This window comes from Bombina bombina, chromosome 5 (genome assembly GCF_027579735.1).
Source record: "Bombina bombina isolate aBomBom1 chromosome 5, aBomBom1.pri, whole genome shotgun sequence".
NCBI classification, from domain to species: Eukaryota; Metazoa; Chordata; class Amphibia; order Anura; family Bombinatoridae; genus Bombina; species Bombina bombina.
In genome coordinates, this window is record NC_069503.1 from 729,822,740 (window position 1) to 729,840,721 (window position 17,982).

Here is a 17,982-nt window from a genome sequence, read left to right on the forward strand (position 1 = left end):
ACAGGAAGTGCAAGAGGATCACCCAAGCAGAGCTGCTATATAGCTCCTCCCCTCTACGTCACACCCAGTCATTCGACCGAAAACCAAACGAGAAAGGAGAAACTATAGGGTGCAGTGGTGACTGGAGTATAATTTAAAATTTAGACCTGCCATAAAAAACAGGGCGGGCCGTGGACTGACTACACTACAGGAGAAAGGAATTTATCAGGTAAGCATAAATTATGTTTTCTCCTGTTAAGTGTAGTCAGTCCACGGGTCATCCATTACTTATGGGATACCAATACCAAAGCTAAAGTACACGGATGACGGGAGGGACAGGCAGGCTCTTTATACGGAAGGAACCACTGCCTGAAGAACCTCTCCCCCAAAAACAGCCTCCGAAGAAGCAAAAGTGTCAAATTTGTAAAATTTGGAAAAAGTATGAAGAGAAGACCAAGTTGCAGCCTTGCAAATCTGTTCAACAGAGGCCTCATTCTTAAAGGCCCAAGTGGAAGCCACAGCTCTAGTAGAATGAGCTGTAATCCTTTCAGGAGGTTGCTGTCCAGCAGTCTCATAGGCTAAACGTATTATGCTACGAAGCCAAAAAGAGAGAGAGGTAGCAGATGCTTTTTGACCTCTCCTCTGTCTAGAATAAACGACAAACAGGGAAGAAGTTTGGCGAAAATCTTTAGTTGCCTGTAAATAAAATTTCAGGGCACGGACTACGTCTAGATTGTGCAGAAGTCGTTCCTTCTTTGAAGAAGGGTTAGGGCACAATGATGGAACAACAATCTCTTGATTGATATTCTTGTTAGTGACTACCTTAGGTAAGAACCCAGGTTTAGTACGTAGAACTACCTTATCTGAATGAAAAAATCAGATAAGGAGAATCACAATGTAAGGCTGATAACTCAGACTCTACGAGCCGAGGAAATAGCCATTAAAAACAGAACTTTCCAAGATAACAGCTTGATATCAATGGAATGAAGGGGTTCAAACGGAACACCCTGTAAAACGTTAAGAACTAAGTTTAAGCTCCACGGTGGAGCTACAGTCTTAAACACAGGCTTAATCCTAGCCAAAGCCTGACAAAAAGCCTGAACGTCTGGAACTTCTGACAGACGTTTATGTAAAAGGATGGACAGAGCTGAGATCTGTCCCTTTAAAGAACTTGCAGATAAACCCTTTTCTAAACCTTCTTGTAGAAAAGACAATATCCTAGGAATCCTAACCTTACTCCATGAGTAACTCTTGGATTCGCACCAGTGTAAGTATTTACTCCATATCTTATGGTAAATTTTCCTGGTAACAGGTTTCCTAGCCTGTATTAAGGTATCAATTACTGACTCCGAAAATCCACGCTTTGATAAAATCAAGCGTTCAATCTCCATGCAGTCAGCTTCAGAGAAATTAGATTTTGATGTTTGAAAGGACCCTGAATTAGAAGGTCCTGTCTCAGAGGCAGAGACCAAGGTGGACAGGATGACATGTCCACTAGATCTGCATACCAGGTCCTGCGTGGCCACGCAGGCGCTATTAGAATCACCGATGCTTTCTCCTGTTTGATCCTGGCAATCAAACGAGGAAGCATCGGGAAGGGTGGAAACACATAAGCCATCCTGAAGGTCCAAGGTGCTGTCAAAGCATCTATCAGGACCGCTCCCGGGTCCCTGGACCCGTAACAAGGAAGCTTGGCGTTCTGGCGAGACGCCATGAGATCCAGATCTGGTTTGCCCCAACGTCGAAGTATTTGGGCAAAAACCTCCGGGTGAAGTTCCCACTCCCCCGGATGAAAAGTCTGGCGACTTAGGAAATCCGCCTCCCAGTTCTCCACGCCTGGGATGTGGATCGCTGACAGGTGGCAAGAGTGAGACTCTGCCCAGCGAATTATCTTTGATACTTCCATCATCGCTAGGGAACTCCTTGTCCCTCCCTGATGGTTGATGTAAGCCACAGTCGTGATGTTGTCCGACTGAAACCTGATGAACCTTAGAGTTGCTAACTGAGGCCAAGCCAGAAGGGCATTGAGAACTGCTCTCAATTCCAGAATGTTTATTGGAAGGAGACTCTCCTCTTGTGTCCATGATCCCTGAGAGCCTTCAGGGAATTCCAGACAGCGCCCCAACCTAGAAGGCTGGCGTCTGTTGTTACAATTGTCCAGTCTGGCCTGCTGAAGGGCATCCCCCTGGACAGATGTGGCCGAGAAAGCCACCATAGAAGAGAATCTCTGGTCTCTTGATCCAGATTCAGCATAGGGGACAAATCTGAGTAATTCCCATTCCACTGACTTAGCATGCACAATTGCAGCGGTCTGAGATGCAGGCGTGCAAAAGGAACTATGTCCATTGCCGCTACCATTCAGCCGATTACCTCCATGCATTGAGCCACTGACGGGTGTTGAATGGAATGAAGGACACGGCAAGCATTTAGAAGTTTTGTTAACCTGTCCTCTGTCAGGTAAATCTTCATTTCTACAGAATCTATAAGAGTCCCCAAGAAGGGAACTCTTGTGAGTGGTAAGAGAGAACTCTTCTCCTCGTTCACTTTCCACCCATGCGACCTTAGAAATGCCAGTACTAACTCTGTATGAGACTTGGCAGTTTGGAAGCTTGACGCTTGTATCAGAATGTCGTCTAGGTACGGAGCTACCGAAATTCCTCGCGGTCTGAGTACCGCCAGAAGAGAGCCCAGAACCTTTGTAAAGATTCTTGGAGCCGTAGCCAACCCGAGCTACAAACTGGTAATGCCTGTCTAGGAAGGCAAACCTTAGATACCAGTAATGTTCTTTGTGAATCGGTATGTGAAGGTAGGCATCCTTTAAATCCACTGTGGTCATGTACTGACCTCTTTGGATCATGGGTAAGATTGTCCGAATAGTTTCCATTTTGAACGATGGAACTCTTAGGAATTTGTTTAGGATCTTTAAATCCAATATTGGTCTGAAGGTTCCCTCTTTTTTGGGAACCACAAACAGATTTGAGTAAAACCCTTGTCCGTGTTCCGACCGCGGAACTGGGCGGATCACTCCCATTAGTAAAAGGTCTTGTACACAGCGTAGAAACGCCTCTTTCTTTATCTGGTTTGTTGACAACCTTGAAAGGTGAAATCTCCCTTGTGGAGGAGAAGCTTTGAAGTCCAGAAGATATCCCTGAGATATGATCTCCAACGCCCAGGGATCCTGAACATCTCTTGCCCAAGCCTGGGCGAAGAGAGAGAGTCTGCCCCCCACTAGATCCGTTTCCGGATCGGGGGCCCTCACTTCATGCTGTCTTAGGGGCAGCAGCAGGTTTTCTGGCCTGCTTGCCCTTGTTCCAGGTCTGGTTAGGTTTCCAGCCTTGTCTGTAGCGAGCAACAGCTCCTTCCTGTTTTGGAGCAGAGGAAGTTGATGCTGCTCCTGCCTTGAAGTTACGAAAGGCACGAAAATTAGACTGTCTAGCCCTTGGTTTGGCTCTGTCTTGAGGCAGGGCATGGCCTTTACCTCCCGTAATATCAGCGATAATTTCTTTCAAACCGGGCCCGAATAATATCTGCCCCTTGAAAGGTATGTTAAGTAGTTTAGATTTAGAAGTTACATCAGCTGACCAGGATTTTAGCCACAGCGCTCTGAGCGCCTGAATGGCGAATCCGGAATTCTTAGCCGTAAGTTTAGTTAAAAGTACTACGGCATCAGAAATAAATGAATTAGCTAGCTTAAGGGTTTTAAGCTTGTGTGTAATCTCATCTAATGGAGCTGAGTCAAGGGTCTCTTCCAGAGACTCAAACCAAAATGCTGCCGCAGCCGTGACAGGCGCAATGCATGCAAGGGGTTGCAATATAAAACCTTGTTGAACAAACATTTTCTTAAGGTAACCCTCTAACTTTTTATCCATTGGATCTGAAAAGGCACAGCTATCCTCCACCGGGATAGTGGTACGCTTAGCTAAAGTAGAAACTGCTCCCTCCACCTTATGGCAAACGGTCCCTAAGTCCCGTGTGGTGGCGTCTATTGGAAACATTTTTCTGAATATAGGAGGGGGTGAGAAAGGCACACCGGGTCTATCCCACTCCTTAGTAACAATTTCAGTAAGTCTCTTAGGTATAGGAAAAACGTCAGTACTCGTCGGTACCGCAAAATATTTATCCAACCTACACATTTTCTCTGGGATTGCAACTGTGTTACAATCATTTAGAGCCGCTAACACCTCCCCTTAGTAATACACAGAGGTTTTCCAGCTTAAACTTAAAATTTGAAATGTCTGAATCCAGTTTATTTGGATCAGATCCGTCACCCGCAGAATGAAGCTCTCCGTCCTCATGTTCTGCAAATTGTGATGCAGTATCAGACATGGCCCTAGCATTATCAGCGCACTCTGTTCTCACTCCAGAGTGATCTCGTTTACCCCTAAGTTCTGGCAATTTAGACAAAACTTCAGTCATAACATTAGCCATGTCTTGTAAAGTGATTTGTAATGGCCGCCCTGATGTACTTGGCGTTACAATATCACGCACCTCCTGAGCGGGAGATGCAGGTACTGACACGTGAGGCAAGTTAGTCGGCATAACTTCCCCCTCGTTGTCTGGTGAATGTTGCTTAACATGTACAGATTGGCTTTTATTTAAAGGGACAGTCTAGGCCAAAATAAACTTTCATGATTCAGATAGAGCATGTAATTTTAAACAATTTTCCAATTTACTTTTATCACCAATTTTGCTTTGTTCTCTTGGTATTCTTAGTTGAAAGCTTAACCTAGGAGGTTCATATGTTAATTTCTTAGACCTTGAAGCCCACCTCTTTCAGATTGCATTTTAACAGTTTTTCACCACTAGAGGGAGTTAGTTCACATATTTCATATAGATAACTCTGTACTCATGCAGGAGAAGTTATCTGGGAGCAGGTACTGATTGGCTAGACTGCAAGTCTGTCAAAAGAACTGAAAAAAGGGGCAGTTTGCAGAGGCTTAGATACAAGATAATCACAGAGGTTAAAAACATAATTTATGTAAGAACTTACCTGATAAATTCATTTTTCATATTAGCAAGAGTCCATGAGCTAGTGACGTATGGGATATACATTCCTACCAGGAGGGGCAAAGTTTCCCAAACCTCAAAATGCCTATAAATACACCCCTCACCACACCCACAATTCAGTTTAACGAATAGCCAAGAAGAGGGGTGATAAAAAAGTGCGAAAGCATATAAAATAAGGAATTGGAATAATTGTGCTTTATACAAAATCATAACCACCACAAAAAAAGGGCGGGCCTCATGGACTCTTGCTAATATGAAAGAAATGAATTTATCAGGTAAGTTCTTACATAAATTATGTTTTCTTTCATGTAATTAGCAAGAGTCCATGAGCTAGTGACGTATGGGATAATGACTACCCAAGATGTGGATCTTTCCACACAAGAGTCACTAGAGAGGGAGGGATAAAATAAAGACAGCCAATTCCTGCTGAAAATAATCCACACCCAAAATAAAGTTTAATGAAAAACATAAGCAGAAGATTCAAACTGAAACCGCTGCCTGAAGTACTTTTCTACCAAAAACTGCTTCAGAAGAAGAAAATACATCAAAATGGTAGAATTTAGTAAAAGTATGCAAAGAGGACCAAGTTGCTGCTTTGCAGATCTGGTCAACCGAAGCTTCATTCCTAAACGCCCAGGAAGTAGAAACTGACCTAGTAGAATGAGCTGTAATTCTCTGAGGCGGAGTTTTACCCGACTCAACATAGGCAAGATGAATTAAAGATTTCAACCAAGATGCCAAAGAAATGGCAGAAGCTTTCTGGCCTTTTCTAGAACCGGAAAAGATAACAAATAGACTAGAAGTCTTACGAAAAGATTTCGTAGCTTCAACATAATATTTCAAAGCTCTAACAACATCCAAAGAATGCAACGATTTCTCCTTAGAATTCTTAGGATTAGGACATAATGAAGGAACCACAATTTCTCTACTAATGTTGTTGGAATTCACAACTTTAGGTAAAAATTCAAAAGAAGTTCGCAACACCGCCTTATCCTGATGAAAAATCAGAAAAGGAGACTTACAAGAAAGAGCAGATAATTCAGAAACTCTTCTGGCAGAAGAGATGGCCAAAAGGAACAAAACTTTCCAAGAAAGTAATTTAATGTCCAATGAATGCATAGGTTCAAACGGAGGAGCTTGAAGAGCTCCCAGAACCAAATTCAAACTCCAAGGAGGAGAAATTGACTTAATGACAGGTTTTATACGAACCAAAGCTTGTACAAAACAATGAATATCAGGAAGAATAGCAATCTTTCTGTGAAAAAGAACAGAAAGAGCAGAGATTTGTCCTTTCAAAGAACTTGCGGACAAACCCTTATCTAAACCATCCTGAAGGAACTGTAAAATTCTCGGTATTCTAAAAGAATGCCAGGAAAAATGATGAGAAAGACACCAAGAAATATAAGTCTTCCAGACTCTATAATATATCTCTCGAGATACAGATTTACGAGCCTGTAACATAGTATTAATCACAGAGTCAGAGAAACCTCTTTGACCAAGAATCAAGCGTTCAATCTCCATACCTTTAAATTTAAGGATTTCAGATCCTGATGGAAAAAAGGACCTTGTGACAGAAGGTCTGGTCTTAACGGAAGAGTCCACGGTTGGCAAGAGGCCATCCGGACAAGATCCGCATACCAAAACCTGTGAGGCCATGCCGGAGCTACCAGCAGAACAAACGAGCATTCCTTCAGAATCTTGGAGATTACTCTTGGAAGAAGAACTAGAGGCGGAAAGATATAGGCAGGATGATACTTCCAAGGAAGTGATAATGCATCCACTGCCTCCGCCTGAGGATCCCGGGATCTGGACAGATACCTGGGAAGTTTCTTGTTTAGATGGGACGCCATCAGATCTATTTCTGGAAGTTCCCACATTTGAACAATCTGAAGAAATACCTCTGGGTGAAGAGACCATTCGCCCGGATGCAACGTTTGGCGACTGAGATAATCCGCTTCCCAATTGTCTACACCTGGGATATGAACCGCAGAGATTAGACAGGAGCTGGATTCCGCCCAAACCAAAATTCGAGATACTTCTTTCATAGCCAGAGGACTGTGAGTCCCTCCTTGATGATTGATGTATGCCACAGTTGTGACATTGTCTGTCTGAAAACAAATGAACGATTCTCTCTTCAGAAGAGGCCAAAACTGAAAAGCTCTGAAAATTGCACGGAGTTCCAAAATATTGATCGGTAATCTCACCTCCTGAGATTCCCAAACTCCTTGTGCCGTCAGAGATCCCCACACAGCTCCCCAACCTGTGAGACTTGCATCTGTTGAAATTACAGTCCAGGTCGGAAGCACAAAAGAAGCCCCCTGAATTAAACGATGGTGATCTGTCCACCATGTTAGAGAGTGTCGAACAATCGGTTTTAAAGATATTAATTGAGATATCTTCGTGTAATCCTTGCACCATTGCTTCAGCATACAGAGCTGAAGAGGTCGCATGTGAAAACGAGCAAAGGGGATCGCGTCCGATGCAGCAGTCATAAGACCTAGAATTTCCATGCATAAGGCTACCGAAGGGAATGATTGAGACTGAAGGTTTCGACAAGCTGTAATCAACTTTAGACGTCTCTTGTCTGTTAAAGACAGAGTCATGGACACTGAATCCATCTGGAAACCCAGAAAGGTTACCCTTGTCTGAGGAATCAAAGAACTTTTTGGTAAACTGATCCTCCAACCATGATCTTGAAGAAACAACACAAGTCGATTCGTATGAGATTCTGCTAAATGTAAAGACTGAGCAAGTACCAAGATATAGTCCAAATAAGGAAATACCACAATACCCTGTTCTCTGATTACAGACAGCAGGGCACCGAGAACCTTTGTAAAAATTCTTGGAGATGTGTTACTTGTTGTGCTAAAGTTTCCAACCAAAAAGTTGAAGCTGCAGCAACATCAGCCAAAGATATAGCAGGTCTAAGAAGATTACCTGAACACATAAGCTTTTCTTAGAAAGGTCTCAATTTTCCTATCTAGAGGATTCTTAAACGAAGTACCATCTGACGTAGGAATAGTAGTACGTTTAGCAAGGGTAGAAATAGCCCCATCAACTTTAGGGATCTTGTCCCAAAATTCTAATCTGTCAGACGGCACAGGATATAATTGCTTAAAACGTTTAGAAGGAGTAAATGAATTACCCAAATTATCCCATTCTTTGGAAATTACTGCAGAAATAGCATTAGGAACAGGAAAAACTTCTGGAATAACCACAGGAGCTTTAAATACCTTATCTAAACGTTTAGAATTAGTATCAAGAGGACCAGAATCCTCTATTTCTAAAGCAATTAGTACTTCTTTAAGTAAAGAACGAATAAATTCCATTTTAAATAAATATGAAGATTTATCAGCATCAACCTCTGAGACAGAATCCTCTGAACCAGAGGAATCATCAGAATCAGAATGATGATGTTCATTTAAAAATTCATCTGTAGGGAGAGAAGTTTTAAAAGATTTTTTACGTTTACTAGAAGGAGAAATAACAGACATAGCCTTCTTATGGATTCAGAAACAAAATCTCTTATATTATCAGGAACATTCTGCACCTTAGATGTTGAAGGAACTGCAACAGGCAATGGTACTTTACTAAAGGAAATATCTGCTTTAACAAGTTTGTCATGACAATCAATACAAACAACAGCTGGAGGAATAGCTACCAAAAGTTTACAGCAGATACACTTAGCTTTGGTAGATTCAGCACTTGACAGCGATTTTCCTGTAGTATCTTCTGACTCAGATGCAACGTGAGACATCTTGCAATATGTAAGAGAAAAAACAACATATATATATAAAGCAAAATTGATCAAATTCCTTAAATGACAGTTTCAGGAATGGGAAAAAATGCCAAAGAACAAGCTTCTAGCAACCAGAAGCAATAAAAAATGAGACTTAAATAATGTGGAGACAAAAGTGACGCCCATATTTTTTCGCGCCAAATAAGACGCCCACATTATTTGGCGCCTAAATGCTTTTTGGCGCCAAAAATGACGCCACATCCGGAACGCCGACATTTTTGGCGCAAAATAACGTCAAAAAATGACGCAACTTCCGGCGACACGTATGACGCCGGAAACGGAAATAGAATTTTTGCGCCAAAAAAGTCTGCGCCAAGAATGACGCAATAAAATTAAGCATTTTCAGCCCCCGCGAGCCTAACAGCCCACAGGAAAAAAGTCAAATTTTAAGGTAAGAAAAATGTTAAATTAAAATGCATTATCCCAAATATGAAACTGACTGTCTGAAAATAAGGAAAGTTGAACATTCTGAGTCAAGGCAAATAAATGTTTGAATACATATATTTAGAACTTTATAAACAAAGTGCCCAACCATAGCTAGGAGTGTCACAGAAAATAAGACTTACTTACCCCAGGACACTCATCTTACATATAGCAGATAGCCAAACCAGTACTGAAACGAGAATCAGCAGAGGTAATGGTATATATAAGAGTATATCGTCGATCTGAAAAGGGAGGTAAGAGATGAATCTCTACGACCGATAACAGAGAACCTATGAAATAGACCCCTTAGAAGGAGATCACTGCATTCAAATAGGCAATACTCTCCTCACATCCCGCTGACATTCACTGCACGCTGAGAGGAAAACCGGGCTCCAACTTGCTGCGGAGCGCATATCAACGTAGAATCTAGCACAAACTTACTTCACCACCTCCATCGGAGGCAAAGTTTGTAAAACTGAATTGTGGGTGTGGTGAGGGGTGTATTTATAGGCATTTTGAGGTTTGGGAAACTTTGCCCCTCCTGGTAGGAATGTATATCCCATACGTCACTAGCTCATGGACTCTTGCTAATTACATGAAAGAAAGTATATTATTATAAATGTGTTGGTTATGCAAAACTGGGAAATGGGTAATAAAGGGATTATCTATCTTTTAAAACAATAAAAATTCTGGTGTAGACTGTCCCTTTAAAGTAGCATCAATGCTATTAGTACATAAATTTCTATTGGGCTCCACCTTGGCTTTTGAACATATTGCACAAAGAGATTCTTCTGTGTCAGACCTGTTTAAACAAACTAGCAATTAGACTAGCAAGCTTGGAAATACTTTTCAACTGAATTTACAAGCAATATGCAAAACGTTACTGTGCCTTTAAGAAGCACACAAAAAACTGTCACAGTTGAATAACAATGAACCGGATTAGTTATAGAAACCAAATTTTCACAGTAAATGCATAAATTTAGCAAAGGATTTCACTTATTAGCAATGGATGATTAACCCTTAATATCAGAAAAAACGGATAACAAATGAAAATATAAGCGTTTTTATCACAGTCAAAGCACAGTCTCACAGGTCTGCTGTGAGTGATTACCTCCCTCAAAACTAGTTTTGAAGACCCCTGAGCTCTGTAGAGACGTCCTGGATCATGCAGGGAGAAGAAGGCAGACTGTGACTGAATTTCTAATGCGTAGTAAAAGCGTCAAAATAGGCCCCTCCCACTCACAATACAACAGTGAGGGAAGCTCAGTAAACTGTTTTAATTCAAAACAAACGACAGCCATGTGGAAAATAACGCCCAAAACAATTTTTCACCAAGTACCTCAGATAATTAAACGATTAAAATCTAATTTATGAAATGTCATTAAAAGCCTGCTGCTAGTCGCTCACACTGCAAGTTAGGCTAAAAGTTATATGCATACAGTATTTTCCCAGTGAAGTGCCATTCCCCAGAAATACTTAAGTGTAAACATACATACATATCAGCCTGATACCAGTTGCTACTACTGCATTTAAGGCTGTACTTACATTATATCGGTATTAGCAGTATTTTCTCAGTCAATTCCATTCCTTAGAAAATATACTGCAACATACCTCTTTGCAGGTGAACCTGCCCGCTGTCCCCTGTTCTGAAGTTACCTCTGCCTGAGAAGAAAACAACACACTCCGGTGCCGTTTAAAATAACAAACTTTTGATTGAAGATATAAAAACTAAGTTTAATCACCACAGTCCTCTCACACATCCTATCTATTAGTTGGGTGCAAGAGAATGACTGGGTGTGACGTAGAGGGGAGAAGCTATATAGCAGCTCTGCTTGGGTGATCCTCTTGCACTTCCTGTTGGGGAGGAGTTAATATCCCATAAGTAATGGATGACCCGTGGACTGACTACACTTAACAGGAGAAAGCAGCCTTACTTTGTATAAACTTATTGTTTTAATCAAGAAAATGTGTCAGAAAATAGCCTAATAAAAACATTTTACCCTTTATTTTTTAAGAGTTTAAAATGTTAGTCTCACACATGCTACAGTGCCTGCTACATCCCCCAGTGTAACGCATACAACAATATTATCTATGTCCCAAAATAAAAGCAGTGTTTTTAATTTGTTAAGTGCATGGTCTCCCCAACTGGAAGAAAAAGCACTTACCTGCTCCGCTGTCCGGCATGTAGACAGTTACAAGGTATGAGAGGACAGTTTCTCACAGAGACCTTTGAAAAAGAAACAGTAGCCAACTCTGGCTTTCTAAACTAGGGCAGCAATTGTGAGGAAAACACAGTAACTACCTCATTACAAGTTCATAACTGCTTTAAAGCCACCACTACCCGACTGCAAGGAATGACTTGGAATACGGCTATACCCCAAAACTTGCTTGTAGAGGACATCAAAATTTTTCTTCAGGCACCTAAACTTCACCTCCATGCACCGAAGGCAAAGAGAATAACTGGGGGTTGTGGGTAAGGGAGTGATACTTAGTTTAACTGTGGTGCTCTTTGCCTTCTCCTGCAGGCAAGGAGTGATATTCCCAACAGTAATTAATCAAGCCGTGGACTCACCATATCTTAGAAAAGAAAGAACAGAGTAACTAACTCTGGCTTTCTCTACCATGGGCAGCAATGCATTAGGAAGATGTGCTTGCTTCGTTTCACAACTGCTTAAAAGCCACCACTACTCTACTGAAGAGATTGACGTGGACTCAGCTAAACCCAAATCCTTGCAGGGAAAAAGTACCCGAAAAAGGAATTCATTTCTTCAGACACCAAACTTTACCTCCTCCATTGACAGAGGCAAAGAGAATGACTGGGGATTATGGGTATGTGAAAGTGACACTTACCAGCTTTGCTGTGGTGCTCTTTGCTTCCTCCTGCTGGCCAGGAGTGATATTCCCCACTAGTAATTGAATAAAGTCGTGGACTCTACATATCTTAGGAAAGAAATATCCTTAAAATAAATATTTAAAAAAAAAAAAATAATAAGGAAAGAAATATCCATTTAATTAAGTGACATTTCTGGGTCTGGTCGGAGGGTGTAAAGGGACAAAAAAAAAAAGTTGAGACAAAATATAATACGTACATTACTTTACCTGCAAATTTATACTTCCGTGCCTCGCCATTAACCCTTTCTTTTAAGTTTCTAAATTGTACAGCTCTAACTCCCCCTGCACAATTCATTTTTATGGCTGTAGCTATATCCATCGTTTTGGTAAAATACACAAATGAATAGGGATTATCTGCTGGAGCATGCCTAGAAGCTGTGAACTCAGTTGAAATACAATGCCTGTGTCTAAACACTGATAAGAGGGGTGGAGCAGTGTCCAGACAGCATGGCTATTTTAAGTATTTTTGAAAATTATTTTAAAATTCTACCCAACTATTTTATAACAATTTTTTTTATGCAAACTATTTTTTACTTAATTATCCCTTTTATGATATGCAGATATCTCAACCTGTTTTATGGCACTTAAGTCCCCGAAACATCACTTAATTAAATGGATATTTATGTTTGATATCCAGTGAGTGCGGTCCTCTTTATGATTTATGGCACCCTGGTAGAAGCTATATCAGTATGTGAGAGTGTGAGAGTGCAGTACCTTTTGGATCATACATTAATACATGATAAATTTCATGATGGGGAGAGTGTGTGTGGGATTAAATTCCAAGATGGCTTGTGGACTAATTTTACTAAACAAATATGTACATATTCTCAGAATAATTTTTGCTTTGAATACATCATATCTAGCATTTATTTAGTGCTTAAAGTACTTTTAATAGGCCTATGAACATATTGTTTTGAAGTGATGACAGACTGGGGTCAATGGTAGTTTCCACTTAGATCCCACCTTTCTTTGCAGCTCCAACGGGATTACTTTTTGTTTAAGCGATACAAGTGTCCAGAAAGCAGCACCACTTGTCTTGATCAAACTTTGTTTATTTGGACATCAAAGTAAGAAATCAGCACGTCGTTTCGGTCCAACTGACAAGAATCATGTTGCCATGATTAAGGTCAGTTGGACCGAAACAACGTGCTGATTTCTCTCTTTAGTGATGTCCAAATAAACAGTTTGATCAAGACAAGTGGTGCTGCTTTCTGGACTTGTGTATTGCTTTTCTTGGAGTGAGTGCAGAACCCTATAGGCGTGCTGGACACTGACACTGTTCTATTATTTATTTGTTGAAGCCCAATGATCTCCCAAGGACCTTTTTTAGAGGGTGCATCACCCGGGTAAAACTTTAGCCAATATTAAAGCTAAAATTAAAAATGTTTTATTGCACAAATCATTAAATGCATATTAAAATGAGCACTTAAAGTGAATGTAAACTCAGCCTTCGTTCTAAACAGCAGTCTGTCAAATACCAATAAAAAACCTGAGTTTTATTCATCAATTTTAAATTTTCTAAATGTATACCTTTATTTTCCCTAAATTTATACCAATTTGCGGCTAAACCGTCCTCCGCCCGGCATTCGCGCTCTGTTGCTCATCTTTTTGATTGATGTCTCAATAGCCAATAACGGCTCTAACCACAGGGGGACCCACCCTCTTCTCATTACGTAATATGTCCTTATTGCGCATGCGTTCGTCTTTGGTGCCTATAATTGACAATGTAAAATTGTCACGGGAGCGCGCAGTGCCTATACGTAAACAGCGGGTGGGACCGCTGTTTACGTAATTTGGTTGAAAATGAGGAAGCAATGAGTGGGAGGAGCGGGTAAGCGAATGAGCGAGATGCAAGATATAAAATAAATAAAAATACACTTTTTATTATAAATTTATAGCGGCGGTACACTTAATATCAGTAATGACTACAAAACTAGATAACACAAAAAGTAAAAATTGACATTCACTTTAATTTGTGTTTTGCAAAGCAGAAATTACAATGCACCCAACTGGCTGGCAAAAAAATTCTGTGGAGAATGCTAAGCCCCCTTTGCGGGGTTAAACACGTAGCGCTGCAGGGTCACTAGGACTAAGACTATATGCTCTTAAATTAGAGAATGTAATTTTTCCCAAATATAATGTCACTTAACCTCCCCACCTTGAGAATTAAATATAAAATGTTTAGTTATGCATAACGAAACTTTGCAATATACTTCTTTATTTTGCCCCATTTTCATGTAATTTAGGTCTGAAAATTGAGCCATTTCTAATTCATAGAACTAAAAATACTGTACCCTGCTGATGTCAAAGGGATACTAAACTCTTTTTTCTTTCATTATTCAGATAGAGCATGCAATTTTAAGCAACTTTCTAATTTACTCCTATTATCAATTTGTCTTTGTTCTCTAGCTATTTTTATTTAAAAAGCAGGAATGTAAAATTTAGGAGCGTCCCATTTTAGGTTCAGCACCCTGAATAGCACTTGGTTATTGGTGGCTACATTTAGCCACCAATAATCAAGCATAACCAAGGTTCTGAACCAAAAATGGTCCAGCTGCTATATATCTGTCCCTAACTGGCTTTGAGATAACTGCAACAAAACAACACTCTATAGCAACATTATAACTGGGGGTTGACTGACTGGACTAAAGCCCAGATTGGCTCATCCAAATCAGGAAAATGCTGGGTAGAGTTTGGCTATTAATAAATAATTGTAGTAAAAGCGATGTCAATTTACTTTGTTGGAGATACCTAGGTAAGTCTCATGAGCACTACATGACCAGAAATAGTGCTGCCATCTAGTGCTCTTGCATAGCATTCTTGCCAAACTGCTGCCATACAGCGCTCCAGAAATACACAATCCTGAGCTTACATCCCTGCTTCAACATAAGACACCAAGAGAATGAAGAAAACTTAATAGAAGTTAGAATGTTATTTAAAAATGCAAGCTCTATCTGAATCATTAAAAAAATATTTTGGGTTTTATATCCCTTTAAGACTTGGCTGAGCAAACTGTGCGCATACATGGTTTATTAGCAGTGTATCTAGGTATTAAAATATAAAAAAAGGAATCTGATTTTCATAAAATAAAATGGTTCGCCATGTTTGATATATACACTCACCTTCGTCTGCTAGATTGATTACTGGTTCAGGGGTGATTCTGCCATCATTAGTAGCTGGGGATCCATCATCATCTATATATATGTGATGATGGATGTCACTGTTTTTATTGCCCGCATTCTCCACCACAGATACACTGGTTTTCTGAACTCCATCAGAGGTTTCATTTTTATTAAAATAATTCTGCAGCCACCCAGGTACAATACTCTTCACAGTATCTGTCACACGGCTGATGATGCCCTAAAAGACAAGGATGCACATCAATACATTTGACAAATATATTCACATATTTTCATATTATATCCAAACAGAAGTAGTAGTTACATTACCCAGCTCTGTAACTAGCGCCTCTGATTAGCTGTTCCTAAGCAGCACTTTAACTATGGTTAACCACTTTGCATGCTTTTTCTCTAGCAAATCAGAGAATGCAATTTCTTATTTTATTTTTTTAACAATAATGGCCCTTTTAAACCGAAATTATAGTAGCCCATTTCAATTTTGGATTAACTTCATTTCTTGTTATAAACTTCTATTAGTAAATGATAGTTTTATTGTGGTCACGACATGTGAAGTATCCATCCATTTACATAGAGATTGATGATCCCCTGCATTAACCCTCTAAAAGGCCCAGGTGCTTATGTCAAATCCAGTTAGCAATATAACCAATTGTAATTTTCAATAACTAACCACCATATTCAGTCACCTTGTACCTCTCTAGCAAATCATTGGCCAGATACAGAAGTAGATTTAGGGCACTAATACATGCTTGCATAATATAACAGTTGCTTGTAAATACCATACTTATATCTTAACAATCTCTATACTGATTTATTAACATGTAGCTGCCATATGCAGAAGAAACAACCACAACAACCACCACCACCACCACCGGAACCAGATCCATACAAAAGGTCTTAAAGTGATGGTAAATCTAAGCATACACAGTTGTGCTCATAAGTTTACATACCCTGGCAGAATTTATGATTTCTTGGCCATTTTTCAGAGAATATGAATGATAATACAAAAACTCTTCTTTCACTCATGGTTAGTGTTTGGCTGAAGTCATTTATCAATTAACTGTGTTTACTCTATAAATCATAATGACAACAGAAACTACCCAAATGACCCTGATCAAAAGTTTGGCCTGATAACATGCACACAAGTTGACACAAAGGGGTTTGAATGGCTATTAAAGGTAACCATCTTCACCTGTGATCTGTTTGCTTGTAATTAGTGTGTGTGTATATAAAAGGTCAATGAGTTTCTGGACTCCTGACAGACTCCAGCATCTTTCATCCAGTGCTGCACTGACGTTTCTGGATTCTGAGTCATGGGGAAAGCAAAAGAATTGTCAAAGGATCTGCGGGAAAAGGTAGTTGAACTGTATAAAACAGGAAATGGATATAAAAAGATATCCAGGGAATTGAGAATGCAAATCAGCAGTGTTCAAACTAATCAAGAAGTGGAAAATGAGGGGTTCTGTTGAAACCAAACCACGGTCAGGTAGACCAACTAAAATGTCAGCCACAACTGCCAGGAAAATTGTTCGGGATGCAAAGACAAACCCACAAATAACTTCAGGTGAAATACAGGACATGTGTTGTGGCTGTTTCAAGAAGAACAATAAGGAGGCACTTGAAGAAAGATGGACTGCATGGTCGAGTCGCCAGAAGAAAGCCATTACTACGCAAGTGCCACAAAGTATCCCGCTTACAATATGCCAAACAGCACAGAGACAAGCCTCAAACCTTCTGGCACAAAGTCATTTGGAGTGACGAGACCAAAATTGAGCTTTTTGTCCACAACCATAAACGCTACATTTGGAGAGGAGTCAACAAGGCCTATGATGAAAGATACACCATTCCTACTATGAAACACTGAGGTGGATCGCTGATGTTTTGGGGTATGTGTGAGCTACAAAGGCACAGGAAAGTTGGTCAGAATTGATGGCAAGATGAATGCAGTATGTTCTCAAAAAATACTGGAGGAAAATTTGCATTAGTCAGCCCGGAAGCTGCACATGGGACGTACTTGGACATTACAACATGACAATGATCCTAAACACAAGGCCAAGTCGACCTTTCATTGGCTACAGTAGAATTAAGTGAACGTTCTGGAGTGGCCATCTCAGTCGCCTGACCTCAATATCATTGAGCCACTCTGGGGAGATCTCAAACGTGCAGTTTATGCAAGACAGCCCAATAATTTACAGGAACTGGAGGCTTTTTGCCAGGAAGAATGGGCAGCTTTACCATCTAAGATAGAGAGCCTCATCTACAAATACCACAAAAGACTTCAAACTGTCATTGATGTTAAAGGGGGCAATACATGGTATTAAGAACTGGGGTATGTAAACTTTTGATCAGAGTCATTTGGGTAGTTTCTGTTGTCATTAGGATTTTTGTTTTATCATTCATATTCTATGAAAAAGGGCCAAGAAATCATAAATTCTCCCAGGGTATGTAAACTTATGAGCACAACTGTAAAACTATAGGATTAATCATTACTAAAAATAAACATGAGTTTCTCTTAAAAAACAGTGTTACGCTCACCCTAGCTGTTAGGAAAGCATATCGCTAATAGTGCCTCCTGCCACCCACTGCACAGAGCTCTTCTCCAATGTGGTGATGTTTAGACCTTTAGCCATGCTAGGATATCAGCTGACATGCATGGCTATTGGTCCAAAGCACTGGTTTCCAAATATGTCCTCAAGCCTCCCCAACATGCAAGGTTTACTAGATTAACTTGGATGAGAGCAGGTA

At 40.3% G+C, this 17,982-nt stretch overlaps 1 protein-coding gene across 1 annotated transcript in view; it reads right to left on the reverse strand.

The window, feature by feature from the left end:
- The window catches only part of NUP153 (nucleoporin 153), a 798,292-nt gene that overhangs the window by 752,823 nt on the left and 27,487 nt on the right, over positions 1-17,982 (reverse strand). The window contains exon 2 of the mRNA XM_053715838.1: positions 15,223-15,460. Coding sequence (XP_053571813.1) covers positions 15,223-15,460 — 238 coding nt within the window. The remainder of the gene's footprint in view (positions 1-15,222; positions 15,461-17,982) is intronic.